The 14,312-nt window shown below is 40.0% G+C and overlaps 2 protein-coding genes across 3 annotated transcripts; one reads left to right on the top strand and one right to left on the bottom strand.

Annotated features, from left to right (window-relative positions):
* Positions 1-595: 595 nt before the first annotated feature.
* Positions 596-10,058, bottom strand: ORC1 (origin recognition complex subunit 1). 2 transcript variants are annotated; one of them, XM_053469119.1, is made up of 18 exons: positions 9,934-10,058; positions 9,317-9,419; positions 8,713-8,834; positions 8,293-8,471; positions 7,555-7,927; positions 6,784-7,063; positions 6,368-6,460; positions 5,965-6,060; positions 5,028-5,226; positions 4,519-4,616; positions 3,865-3,966; positions 3,257-3,431; positions 2,904-3,011; positions 2,391-2,540; positions 2,023-2,142; positions 1,783-1,949; positions 1,419-1,506; positions 596-931 (listed from the first exon to the last, which is right to left on the bottom strand). In XM_053469119.1, exons 2-18 carry the CDS (start codon positions 9,412-9,414, stop codon positions 737-739), a joined length of 2,643 nt encoding a protein of 880 aa, XP_053325094.1. In that variant the 5' UTR covers positions 9,415-9,419; positions 9,934-10,058; the 3' UTR covers positions 596-736. The 2 variants fall into 2 exon arrangements, with proteins under 2 accessions (XP_053325094.1, XP_053325095.1); XM_053469120.1 differs by having other exon boundaries at positions 9,930-10,054.
* An 85-nt stretch (positions 10,059-10,143) lies between these two features.
* PRPF38A (pre-mRNA processing factor 38A) lies at positions 10,144-14,077 on the top strand. Its single transcript, XM_053468946.1, has 10 exons — positions 10,144-10,309; positions 10,809-10,968; positions 11,075-11,196; positions 11,298-11,383; positions 11,925-12,035; positions 12,193-12,302; positions 12,440-12,466; positions 12,914-13,014; positions 13,162-13,210; positions 13,868-14,077. The coding sequence occupies exons 1-10, from the start codon at positions 10,180-10,182 to the stop codon at positions 13,908-13,910; spliced, it is 939 nt and encodes a 312-aa protein (XP_053324921.1). The 5' UTR covers positions 10,144-10,179; the 3' UTR covers positions 13,911-14,077.
* Positions 14,078-14,312: the final 235 nt, after the last annotated feature.

The following is a 14,312-nucleotide window of genomic DNA, read 5'->3' as shown; positions in this document are numbered from 1 at the left end:
GCGCTCAGAGTGTTCTGCTGCCATAGAAGCCGCAATATTGTGTATAGTAACAGCAAGAAAGTAAACTGCGTAAATGAAAGTCTTCTTGGTCTAAATGCTCCGATTAGTAAGAAATCATTAATAAGAAATTTTTTTTTCTTTCAATTTTGATTACTTTTAGCAGTTGTGTGCCGTTTAATACGCTATGTTGGATTTTATGCTATTGATCCGGCATTGCGATTAAAACAAAATATTTTGTTCATTTTGTGGTTCCGGGGACCACGAGAGGTAAGTCTCAGCTGGGAAAATGTCCCCAAGAAACAAGGAGATCTGGTACGTCTTTCAGGGCCATACTGGGGAGGACTAGGATGATATTCTGAAAAGAAACAGGGAAGAGTAACAATGTCACAGGCCAGTTACTGATGTTTATTACCAACAGAAAACCGTCCGTGCTTAACCCAGCCAGGGAGGATGGATCATGTTAGTGTGCTGAGTGTGCACTCCACTACAGAAATCCTGCAAGGTATTTTATTTTAGTAAAAATAGGAGTCTACACAAAAAGCTGAAATTGTTGGAAGTCTTTATGTAAACATTAAAATACATTTTGGGTTTCTTCCCCCCAAATAAACCTGATACATTAAAATATACAGAACAACTTTATTATAAATTAATTAAAAGTCCATATGAACAGAACCATTATATACACGATCTGCAGCAAGTTGTTGATGCAAAGGTCCTTGAACATGATTTCTGCACATTATTCATCCTTCAAAGCATACATGATGTCGTCCTGACTAACGTTTATCCGCACTCTCATGTGCAAGTCGTTCCTGCTGGACTCCACCAGGAGAAGACGGGAGGCTCCGAGCCTCAGGCACACCGCCATGGTCTCAGACATGGAAGGAGGCTGCATACCCTCGATCCTGCACAATGCCACATGCTGCTGGAACACCTGAACGCACAACCAACATACTTCAATCACATGATTTCATCATACATGACACATCCCTGTGCGTAAAGAAATCTCACCAACATTTTAGATGTCCAAACCTTGACATTTTTTGGAGGCGGCCAACCCTATAAGTGGGTTGGATAGGAGGCAGGTCCGTCTGCCTTAATTAAATAGCCACTTTGCGACTCCAGGAGAAAATGGGAGCTAAGAGGACTTCCTAACAGGGCCATGCTCCAACCCTCCATGGTATAAAATGGGGCGGCAAGGCAGCTGCGTGGAAGAGTGGCTGAAGGATTCTTCAAATTCTATGTTTCTATGAAAGATGAGACTATCCCACAAGAACAGGACTGTTGTGAGTGTAAACAAAGCCTACTCGTGAAAACCGATAAAGAGGGAATCATGATGCCAGACAAGAAGTCGCCTCTGTATAGGCTCATTCATTTATTAACAAACACCATCTAAAATAAGACCAACAATAAAGGTGTACCTTTTGAAGAGTGGCCTCCTCAAGTCCAGACCTCCGGAACTCTGCAATCACAGCTCTTAGAAACGTCTGCTCCATCACAGATGCATTCCTGCACAAGTATATTGAGAAATATGAAAGGGATCTCCAATTTTATGACATTTACAGTTTAAATATTGTGCACAAAAGGGCTGCAATTATTGTATACACGACAAGTCTATCTCCTTCTCAAGACAGGTAAATAAAACACGTGAGCCGTTACAGCCAAAGTCAGGGCAGGGATTATCTGTTCAGGGAGCGCCTTTCCCCGCACCGCATGTCTGTACGGACACATACATTTGTCAGCGGCACGTTTTAGTATTTGAGAGACAGCTCAGTCACTACCTACTTGATTGCTATAACATAGGGTGAGGAAAACATCTCCTCCAGGGCCTCTATCACATGGGGCATCTTCACCAAGGAGGATTCATCCTTTTTGGAAGAAAATTCACAGATTTCTGTGGCTCTGCGGCAAATGTCCAGGCAGCGGCGTGCATCACCAGATAAGGCAGCCACCTAAACAGAAGACGGTAGGAAGGTAAAGAAAACGTGGCGCTGTGTGGTTTTCACCGGGGTAACTGGCACCCACCTTTCTGGAGACGAGTTGGATAGCATCATCATCGAACGCCTTGACGTGATTCAGCCGAGATGTGATAATCTGCTGCAGCTGTTTGTGTGTGTATGGCTGGAAGGACATTCTTGTCAAGCCCTAAACAGAGAAATTAAAAACTTGACATTTTGTACTGGGAGTATTAGATAACAGTCTAAAAGTACATTGAACTGCAAACAACGAGATTAGAGTTATGTATATAGAGACCACCACCTGTAAAAACAACTAAATGTTCCTTGATGGCTGGACCAATACAACGAAACCTTTGGTGATAAAAACCACTATTCTCAAATGTTGTACCAGGGTCGCTTTTTATGCATCACCCCATGCTTGCCAATAGCTCTTACCAGCCTGCTGGCCACACGGTTCATCATTATTCTCTCTGGAAGATCCATGGTGTTGGCGATTGCAAGAACAATCAACTTGGCGTGTTTCCGTGTTGGCCAGTCAAATAAACTGTACATGACATTCTGCTTTCTGGTCCATAACAGGTCCAACTAAGAGAACACAACTGTAGATCAGACACGACAGCAAGTACACTTAAGGTCCCTAAATAAATCTAATAGAAAGGGTGGTTGGAGAGAAAGTGTACAGCAAGCTGTCTGCTGCAATGACAAAGAGCACCAAAAATATAATGTTAATAGTGTGTTATGTGTAGAAATTCAAATGAGTTAAATAAACCTCTTGTAATAGTTTATGGCCTACCACTGTTCCCAAGCTCAACCAGTCGACAAAGCTTTAAAGTATAGTCACTGTTTGTGACAAATTCACTCTCATACCGATGTCCTGATGTCCCGGGAATGTGAGCAACGACAATTCTCAAACAACATAAAGCATCACTATCCCAAAACTCCTCTCACCTCATCTACCAGAAGTACCGTTGTCTCTCTTTTGGAGGCTGGAGTGCTGAACCGTTTCTCGAGCAGAGCGGCAGCGTGGTCTGCTGTGGCCTTCTCTCCTGTGAGGAGCTGAAAGGAATCACAGACGCGATAACATTAAATGAGCTGCGACATAAGTCACTCACCCAGGTTGGTAGGTGCTCTAAAAAGAAAACCATAAGAAAGTGGGACACAGCCCGACGATTTGAGCTTGTTAAACGTGAAAAGTCTGCTTTACACCTTTCCACTTTCTCCTCACTATAAGAGAAGCTTTCACGTGTACGGTTTTGAGTAATTTAGTATCACTTGGCTTCAGCTTTTTTGATAATCTTCACCTTCAGGATCTGCACGTATGCCTGGTGAGGATCCGTTAGTTTCATGCCGTTAATTTCGATATATTGGAAAGGTGGCAGCACGTCCTCCTCCTCTACAGCTTGCTGCAGACAGCGGATTACCTCGTGCACGGTCGCAGTCTTCCCTGTACCTGGAACACCAGATATATACATGCACCTACATGGAGAGGTACATATATCCTGATTAGTGAGAGACCCAGCGTGTATAGAACACCAGGGGGTAAAATCAGCTAAAGGGGCAGTTCCAATTCCTTCCAAAATGATATCAGAAGCAGGAGGATGTATTGGCATTATTTTCTTAGCACTATGCACTCCATTCATCACTGCAGCAGTGAGATGTCCAATAACTTAGTTAAACTATTTTAGTAACTGTGATCCTTACAATCAATCCTTGGTAGTGGGTGCAAAACAGGCCGGGTTACTACTTTCTTACAAGGCGTATTTAACATTGTGGTTGCAGAACCACTTTATCAGATTGCCAGGCACTACAGTCAAAGGAAAAGAATCTCAAATCCCAAAAGTTACTCTGTATCATTTTTTTGTAATACAACATAAGGACCTTGAAGAAGAAGAGTTAACCGTACACTCACCCTCCAGTGCCATCCAGAAGCTTGCTTTCCACAAAGTTATACACATCCTGGTACTCCTGCTCCCTGCAGGGCAACGACTCAGGCACAGCAGAGACATGCAGCCTGTACAGAGATAAGGGATTACCAGACATTGGTCAACATAACAATAGCCCCTTTATACCGAAGTAAAGATTATTTACCACTGGTACTCTGCCGCACATTTACAATGCCCTTTTCAAGTTTGTGTGCACTTTTAGCCCGCTTTTCTTTTTCACTGTGTTTCTATTCTTCATTACCGTTTGCAGTTTTAAACAAATCTCACAAGATTAATTATGCAAGGTCTACTTGGTTCATTTTACCATATAGAGTACTTACTAAGGTTTGACGGAAATGTTTCCACTCTCCTGACCTCATTAAACCATTATTTAATGATTAAACCACTAGAGACACAGACCAAAAGGTCTGTCATCATTTCCAGTCAATTTACACTTATATGGGAAAACCGGTGGAAAGAAGCACTTTCTGTATGACGGAAAATCGCTTTTTGATGAAGGAGCCATGATGATGTCCTCAAACTCCCCAACATTAAATACCATAGACACACAGTACGTTGGGTCTATCAGAACCAGTAAAGACTATAATAATTAATTATAGACACCGTCCTCATTTTCTCACCTAATCCTGGCCTCCTCCAATACATTGGCAGGTGTTCGGACAGGCTGGTTCCTCTCTGGAATTCTTGGGGTTGCAGCACGGGGTGTCCTTGACACTGGCTGATTGTGAAAGCACAAAATTAATTTTAAAATAAAATACAAGAACAAACACAAAATACTTCATAGTGAGGGTGGTGTATATCTTGGGATATCTTTTACAAGACCATACCAGACTGTAATATGGTAATTACAGAGCATTCATTTAAAATAACGCATTTACATCCTCGTGCAACTGATGCAGCAACAGCGGCCAATCATGACCATGCCTAGAGCACAGGTGTGTGTTGCAGAAATGCTCATGAAGTGAGATAATTTTATTCTTGGGTGAATATACTGAGTCTTTAGCTGATACTTTTTATTGGGCCAACATAGAGAAAGCAGTAAAGTTGGAAGAAAGAACTGAAAGCTGTAACATTACTTCTTTTTCCAGGTTGGCTCAATAAGATGCATCAGCTTCTACTTAAAACTCACAGTTTTGCTTGGAGTTCTTGATGAAGATTTTCTGGATGAAGTTGGAGTTCTGGGCGTTGTACTTTTCTTCCTGGATCTCTTTGGAGAAGTCACCTCTTCCTCTTTCTCCTCATCACTGCTAACAAACACATGGTTCTCCTTGGCAGGGACAAAGTCCTTATCGTCATCATCAACATCTTCATCACTCTCTGCTAAACTCCTAAACACATTATTGTAAAACGTCAACCAATTTCAAAATGATACACCGATAGAAACATTAATAGTCTGGCAGGTTTGCCACGTCATCTAAAAAATGGGTTATTAAAACTATGGACGGACATTTCTGTCACAAAAAAATAGGAAAAAGAACCTCACTGAACATAAAACACAGTGCTGTATACAATAATGTGGGTTGGCATTAACAAAAACCCTTTCCCTGCTGAAACACCGTACTGATTTTCTGTGGTTCCTCCATTGACTTTCATTAGGCAGATGTCTGGGAGCTGTTTTATTGTTATTCACAAGTCTGTATGATAAGGTGTCAGTGATTTCCATGTGTTCTGTCACTTTAATCCAGTTTACCAAAACACTCTTAATGTGCATTTGTCGGCAAACAATCATGCAGAAACGATAACGTCTGAATACAGTAATTAAAAAAAGTCTCAGATCTACCCACTGTATGACAGGTCTGTGCTTATAGTTCATTTAATATTCTGCAGGAGATACAATAAAGAATCCATTTCACAAAGTTTATATGCATGTACTCATTGTGTAGTAAAGTCTGTAAACACTATTCAAAATATAACACCATTTAAACGTAAATAAAACAGCACAAACTATTGAGCTATAGAAGGCTGTTCAAAAATGAAGTTTGGAAAGTTTTAGTTTATGCAGACAAGCAGATTTCTATAAGTTATGGCACTTTATCTGCATTATTTTTTCATAGTGCGTCTCTTACTTTAGCTGCTTTCGGACTCTACTGGCACTTTCCCGAGCAGATTTTCTGCGAGAGCGAGGAGTCTGCGGCGCCGTTTTCTCCTGCTCTTCTTCTAACCTTTAATACAAGACAAATATGTAAATACACACACACACACAATAAGAATACAACCCTGAATTAGTCTGTACGTATGCATCTCTATTCGGATTTGTATAGTGATGCGGACACCGCATTACTTGTCAGCAAACCCAGAGTTCCTGAATATGCTAGAGAAATTCTGGGGTCTCCCTCTTTGTGGGAAAAAAAAGAGCACTTTGAAGCCAAACACCGGAAAACTATTTCTATGTCATTTTTACCGTGCACTGCCCAGTGTGGGATGTGCAATGAAGCTTGACCAAGGTCCCCATAAAGACTTATGCATTACCTCTTGGAAGGCCGAGACAAGTTTTTCTTTGCAGATTCCTTTTGTGGTGTTTTAGACCTGGTAATCCTGCTATTTTCACTCTCATCTGCACATCTAAAGACATTAAAGAGTAAGAAGGCCAAGTAGAAGGCATGTCTGTATATGCTCCAGAATAACCACAGAGCAAAAAAGGCTATGAAGCTTTTGTTTTTATACACAGAACTAAGCAATGAGAATTGAGAATCAGAACTAAGTTAATATTTCTAGGTCCACATGCAAATGGCGGAGCCCCTACTAAAGAAGATTGCACATTAAAGTACTTTGCCAGTACTCTGTACAAGCCCCATTCCTCTGTGACTACCGAGCTACCATATGCATTAAAGTGCATATGAGGGCTAGAGTGTCCCTTTCGGATCAATTCTAAAATCTATACTTACTTCTTAGACCCTTGTTCACTTGTCAAATTAGCAGACTGCGGCACAGGCCTTAAAGGGGTAAGTTTCAAGTTGAGTTTTAATCTTTGGCTATCCTTGGCAGATTTCAGTGGCGTGATACTCCAGGCCAACTCTTCTTCTTCCATAGCTTTTTTGGGAGGGGAGTCGCGCAGTCCACTAAATGCAACCTTTCGCTTGGTGGCAACAGACTCGAGAGCCTTGAAATCATCATCTGCCAAAATATCGTGCTGGATGTCCTTTTTGATTGAAGACTTTGATGGGCCTAAGGAAAAAAAACAAGAACAATTCTTAAGCCATGTTAAAGCATGCAATCCGAAATAAGCAAGGATACAATTAAAAATATACAGTAGCTATGTAAATGTATAGGAAGTTTTATTATTTGAAATCATGGAATATAATTATCTAAATGCACGTTCGCAATTTTTTGTTTATCTAGCCTACTCTAGAAAACAGTATACACTACTACAACACGTCATGGAAAACACAAAAAAATTACCAGAATAGGGCTCACCCTTTATTTAGCAGTGAAGGGCCAAAAACTGTTGCCTTCTACTTATCTGCGGATTGCAGTTGCTTGGACTAAAATAAAGTGTGCTATATTATGAGAGTGAAAGATGTAACAGACAGTAATATATTCTTATTCTTATCATGGGTTTACCCATAGGAACCAGAATATGTAAATAAGTCACTAATATCGCTATTTTGACAGCGATATTAGTGAAGTACTTTTTTTAAAAGGCAAATAAAACATACTATTGAGCTGCAGCTTCTTCCTTGCCCCGGGGGTGCTGGACACACTAGGCACCCTCTGAGCTCTCCTCTCCTTTGAATGGGAGCTCTTAGAGGCTGAATGTCTGGATTCAATTTCTGTCTCATTCTTCTTTGACCTGGAAGCACTGCGGGGCATCTGTTGTATTTCAGCAGTGTCCCCTTCCAGAGGGAAGAGAGGTTTTGGGGGAGATTTGACAACCACGGGACCATTAGTCTCGTCTGTGTTTTCATCATCCTGACAGATGGAAGATGTTAAGGGTTTGAAATTTTTGCCATCCCACGACAACTTCACATAGAGTATAGCTCCAAGGTTGTTTTGCGTAGGAAAAGGGTCTTCCAGATTTAACTGTAAAACCTAAAAAAGTAATTCAGCTGTGATGAACGGATACCAGGTAAACGAGGAATAAATCTGGTTTTCAAAAAGCTTATATAATGCTAGAATGGAATTTTCCAAAGTGGTAGTTTTCTACCCTGATCTCCTATTGAAATTTTAACTGTAGCCAGTTTATTTAATTTATTCACTTGCGTATAGTGGTAAGTAAGTGGTGTATTTTAGGGAATGTTACTACAAACACAGCCCCTTAAAGATCTATAAAACAGATATGGTCATTCTGGATTCGCACTTTTTCTCCCATTCTGTCATTGATAAGTGTCTGGATACAATAATGGTACAGAGCCCAAACCCTTAAGTAGTAACAAACGGAAGCAAATTGGTGTAACCTGAACAGCTCCAATAATGGTCTCTGCATCAATATCATTCTCACACGCAGCAACATCATAAAGGAAAATCTCCTGAGGGTCGGGATCTCTTCCCAGCAGCTTTCTCTTCTTGTAAGGAACCTCTTCATAGCGTAAAAACCACTGAACAGTGGCATGCTTGTTGGCACCCTTATCGGTGCCTAAAAAACAAAAATTAGGAAATATAACAATTACCAAAGATCTAGATATCACACAACAGGATGTTTTTTATGTATGCGCTGTGTATGCGTTATACACACTCACACAACTTTGTATCACGATTGCCTCAGAACTACCTGTTGTTTTGCATACATTTTATATCCAACATGTCAGAACACTTATACATTTCCCTTTTTAAGTATTTATCATCGATCGTGTTAAAATTAGGAAATTCCTTCTCACCATCATCATACAGCTCTTTAAGCCTTGCAACAAAAGGCCTCTCTTCATCCTCTCCTTCTATCAGAACATAGTTTCCTGGGCATACAGTGATTTCATTACTTTCCGATTTGATAAGGAGCCCTCTAAATACAAAATAAATCAGTAAAACACAAACATAACGATAGTGCTCCTTGGTACAATGTATTTGCTGGAGCATTTTTATATAAATAAAAAAAAGGACATTATTTTGAATTAAAGGAAAATGCATTCAACTTTCAGAGATACTTATTACAATAAACAAATATTCCTCGGATCATATAAGAACAGGTTATCTTTTGGTAAGCAAACAATATACACAATATGCAGGTTATGGAGCAAGCAATCAATTATAATGTAGATTCTTGCAATGCACAGGATTGCCAACTGCTATTATCAGACATGTGCAAGTCAAATGACATCACGGTTATCTGCTTCATAACACGAGCACTTGATGCGTTCCGAAAAGGATTTAACATGTTAAGGGCTTCAAACCGCTTTTGTTCCGCCGCTGGAATCACTAAGCTGGAATCTTCTGATCTGACACAGAATATCAAAGTTAACCTCGTATAAAGAAGAAGCAGGTTACCCATAATGAAGATTCTGCACTCTTCTGTCCTTGCTTAAGGGTTTTCCATTCCAGATGTACTGTCGGCGACGTTTAACTCGTGTGAAGTACCTTGTCATGACCTCTGTGCACACAAATAACAAAAGAACCAAACACTATAAGACTCGAAAGAACATTTCTCACAATGACAAACAATTTCCAATATGTGGCTAGAAAACCCAAATCCGTGTCGGTGCGCTACCCAACCTATGTGATATTAAAGTAGTCACCAAGACCGTAGATCCAGAGTATATGCATCTAAAGAAGGTATTTGCTATTAAACAAAGTGTATGCAAGAGCTTTGTTAGGTTAATGTTTTACTATAATACCAGGAGAGAACTTCCACCAATGTATGCATTATACTTAATTACCTAACCCCAAACATCCAGCCACACATGCTACCAGAAAGCAGCGACAGGCAACCTCTGCCTAACTATTGTGGAGTGCCACTCACATCACACACAGCAAGTTCCTGGCTGAGACATGTGGGAGTTGAAGTAAACACACACATGACACTCGCCACGCTGCAAGCATTTACAGGGGAGGTGATATATCCTATATGTGCCCTCAGAGTTCACTACAAAACATTCATTACCCACACAGAATGTAATAACTCCTCAGCCAGCCGTGCCTCTTGCGCCCCACTGCCACCGTATCCCTCCAAGAAGTTACCACCAGCCCCCCTCTCAATGCCCCAGCAAGGCTGATCCTAGTTTCCCGCCAGCAGCGTCACCAACCCAAACGTCAGCCGCCCGACCCGGAAGTGGCTTCAAAGACCACACTTGCGCTTTTCCCTACGTAGGAACAACGCGCCGGAAGTCGCTCGGAGACCGAATTCAGGGAAAATGGCCAACCGGACGGTGAAAGATGCCCATAGTGTGCATGGAACAAACCCACAGTACCTGGTGGAAAAAATCATTCGCACAAGGATCTATGAGTCCAAATACTGGAAGGAAGAATGCTTCGGGCTGACGGGTGAGGTGGCATAGACTAGTGTTTCTCAATGCAGGGCTCTGTGGACACGTACTAGGCCTCATACTCAATATAGACACGCAATAAATCAATGAAGCAATCTTAAGTGTTCATAGAGTACAGTTAGAACTATTGATAACTGTGTGACCTATGTATGTATGTATATATATATATATATATATATATATATATATATATATATATATATATGCTCTGTGCTATATTATACTGAATTTAGGCAGTTGGTTATTAATCTTAACCATCTTATTGATTGTATTAGAAAATTTCAAATACGTGGCACGTTTCCCGGCACTGCTTTTTTTTTGTTTGTTTGTTCTTGAAGCTATTACACATCTTTTGGGCATTCATTTTCTTAGTATACGGTGTAATGCATCCAGTAAGAAAGCTCCAGGCTTTATTAAGTTCACCATTAACCCTTTATTCGTTTTGAGTTCCTCAGCACTGTCAGCGTGAAGGTTAAAATGATTTCTTTATTTGCCAGCTGAACTTGTGGTGGATAAAGCCATGGAGTTGAAGTTCATTGGTGGTGTTTTTGGCGGTAACATAAAACCCACTCCATTCCTCTGTCTGTCTCTGAAGATGCTGCAGATTCAACCAGAAAAGGACATCATTGTGGAGTTCATAAAGAATGAAGATTTCAAGTGAGAATTTTCTCTTTCTCAATTCTCTGTGTTTTGTAATATAATAAGATGTTGAAGGGTCTCCATGGAGAAATACGGTTTTAAACAGGACCTCTCTTCTCATTAGGTACGTGCGTGCGTTGGGAGCTCTGTACATGCGACTTACAGGGACCGCCAGTGATTGCTACAAGTATTTGGAGCCATTATATAACGATTACCGGAAAGTCAAAGTCCAAAACAGGGATGGAGGTAAAGTCATCTGTGACACAAAGTTTATGTGGATCTGTGTGGGTTACTGTGTCTGTACGTTTTAAAACGTATAACTCGTATATATTTTATTTTTTTAACAGACTTTGAACTTATGCATGTAGATGAATTTATTGATCAGCTTCTTCACAGTGAACGTGTCTGTGATATCATATTGCCACGGTTACAGGTATACTTTCACTTTTTTTATTCATCCTAACCTTTTTGCATATGTTGGTGTAAACAGTATTTCATGGCTTTAATTGATGATAAAAAGTCTTTCAAGTTAAAGCTATCGCTCGTCCGTTTTGAAGCTTTCTGTCGTGCTATAATGTTTATAGCTATGTGGACTTGTCATATAAACTTAGCATCGACATCTTATGATAAAGCCAAGAAGACTTGTGCATACTGAATAAAGTGTATTGTTTATGCGTGTGTACCGCAGTGTTCTAGTGTTGCAGGCTTTTAATGAATTTCAGTGAAGCCCATTAAAGACCCTACCCACCTTCACTGTTTCCGTTACTTGTGAAGAAGACATTCACTAGTTCCTTTTTTTTCTTTAACTTTTTGTCTCATAAGTGACAAGCGTTGCCATTATTTATCCATATATCTCAAGAAGGGACAAATAAATAATAGCCAGCAGCCTTATAAAGTTGGAGCATCTCAGTTTGATTTGATCTCGATACATTTTATTACTAACGATGTATCACTTGGTTTTGTCTCAATGTTAGAAAAGATATGTTCTGGAAGAGACAGAGCAGCTTGATCCACGTGTAAGTGCACTGGAGGAAGATATGGATGATGTGGAGTCTAGTGAGGAGGAAGAAGAAGATGATGATAAGGTATATGTGATTGCTATAAAGACCCTTTGTTTGCCCCCACTCCTGTGTTATCCACTGGCATGGCAGAGGGTGCTCATATGTAATACAATGTGGCTCTAATTCTCCTTCGATGTGTGTGTCAGGAACACTTTGTGTAATTTTTTGTTTCTTTCCATAGGGTAGAGAACCTTCCCCAGAGCATCACCGAAGAAGCTACAGAGACCTGGACAGGCCACGTAGGTCACCCTCTCCACGTTACCGGAGAAGCCGCAGCCGCTCACCCAGAAGGTAACACCAGCCTAGTGCAGGACATTATACTAATTTGGTGATAAATATTTTATATAAAATCTGGGATTCAATATCAAAACTATATATATGCTAAATAAAGAACAGTGTTAATCCTGGTGCAATATGTTTTATTTCAGGCGCAGCCGATCTCCAAAGAGGAGGAGGTAGGGTATTCTTTTAGCACTACAATGCTTTTAACTTTTATTTTATTTTTTTTAAATATTGCTTCTACACATTGTAAACAAATGTTGGTAAAGTTAATTTTTTTTTTTTTCTGGGTGAAGCCCCTTACGCAAGCATTGCACAATTAAACTTGTCTATTCAAAGGTGATACCTTTCATTGGATAAGCAAAAAACTTGTAAAGTCACACAACCTGCTGGGTCCTCAGAAGTCACTTCCTCAGGGGAGTAGTCCATCTGGAGCAAGGACCTCTGAGTTTCTAAAAGCTTATGTGGCATATTTTTCTGTGTTGGCCTGATGAAAAGGTATCACCTAAGGACATCATCTCTTGCATGAACATGGCTATATCCATTTTCCTTTAAACTATTTTAACGTAGAATTTTCTGCAGTTGGCATTTTTTCCCCCTCTAATTTATCTCTCTGCATGCAGTCCTTCTCCGCCTCGTCGTGAAAGACACAGAAGCAAAAGTCCAAGAAGGCACCGCAGCCGATCCAGGGAGAGGAGGCACAGATCCAAATCCAAGTCTCCAGGTACTGCTCATACGTTCCATTTTCCACTTTACATGGATGGATGCTTAGTAACATGGTGTTTGTAAATCAGTGATATGCATGTCTTTCCACTGCAACTAAGTGCAAGGACCCTAAACTGCATGTCTTTATCTTCCACCTTCCAAACAGGACACCATCGCAGTCACAGACATAGAAGCCACTCTAAGTCACCTGAACGGTAAGAGTATAAAAGCTGATGTGTGCGTTTTGAGTTCTTCTGTTTTTTCTGCTACGTATTTCTTTTAACTTTTTTTTTTTTCTTCATAAGTGACAGCGTAGCATTTAGTATGTTTGTGTGCAGGGTGTTATTCTGGAATTATCTAGAAGCAGCTGTAATTGACAAATGTTAGTTAAGATTGAAATAAAAACTAACAAGTTATTTTGTGGTTTCTAGTCAATACCTTGGAATGCAAAGGTATTCATACTGAATGCAGTTTACATTCTTAAAGAAGTTTCCCTGGATGCTGCATGTTTTATCTGAGCTGGCTCAATGCCTGCATTCCATAAGGGGATGTTCTCGAATTTATCAGGGGCTGGTGGTTGGGTATGCACCAACGCATGTCAGTTATTGCCAAAGCGTGACATCTATATTTGCAGAATTTCAAGTCTGAAAAGGAATGGATTCATGTTTCGTACTTGGTTGTAACAGCATAGGAATATGTAATTTCCTGTAACCCGTATGAAACAATTGAGAAATGTTATTTTGATAACCAGCCCTTTTACTCGTGTAGTATTAAGTAAAATAATCGGTTAAGGTGATCATTTCACTACTGCTTGTCAAAGCTAACTATAACTAATCAACTTGGCTCAAATGTATTTTCATAATTTTTTTTAGGTCAAAGAAAAGCCATAAAAAAAGCAGAAGAGGAAACGAGTGAGAGGCTGATCTTGGCGTTCATCTTGGTTTATATTTCCCTTTTTGTATATAATAAACTCATAGACCTTTTCCGAGTTTCGATTTATTTTAAACCTTGTCACCTCGCAATAAGGTTGGTTCTTATCAAAGTTGTTTTGTGGAAGTATTTTTAATAAAAGTATAAACTACGACCTTTTGTGTGGCTTTTAACTTATTAAATTCAGGTTGTTTCTATATTGCTTTGTTTGGCAAATCCAAAATACTATATTATGCGAGTTTACGAACATTTAAAAGTTTTTTTTTTTTTTTGAGTTTTTCTTTAATGACTTTTCAAGGTAATGAGAACTTTTACAGAAATGGATAAGGTAATGGTTGAGTGACAGGAGACAGAGGTTTGTAATGGCGTATATTCAAAGGAAAGGAC

The sequence above is a fragment of the Spea bombifrons genome, chromosome 6 (assembly GCF_027358695.1).
Source record: "Spea bombifrons isolate aSpeBom1 chromosome 6, aSpeBom1.2.pri, whole genome shotgun sequence".
Lineage (NCBI taxonomy): Eukaryota > Metazoa > Chordata > Amphibia > Anura > Pelobatidae > Spea > Spea bombifrons.
This window is presented reverse-complemented; position numbering and strand designations above follow the sequence as displayed.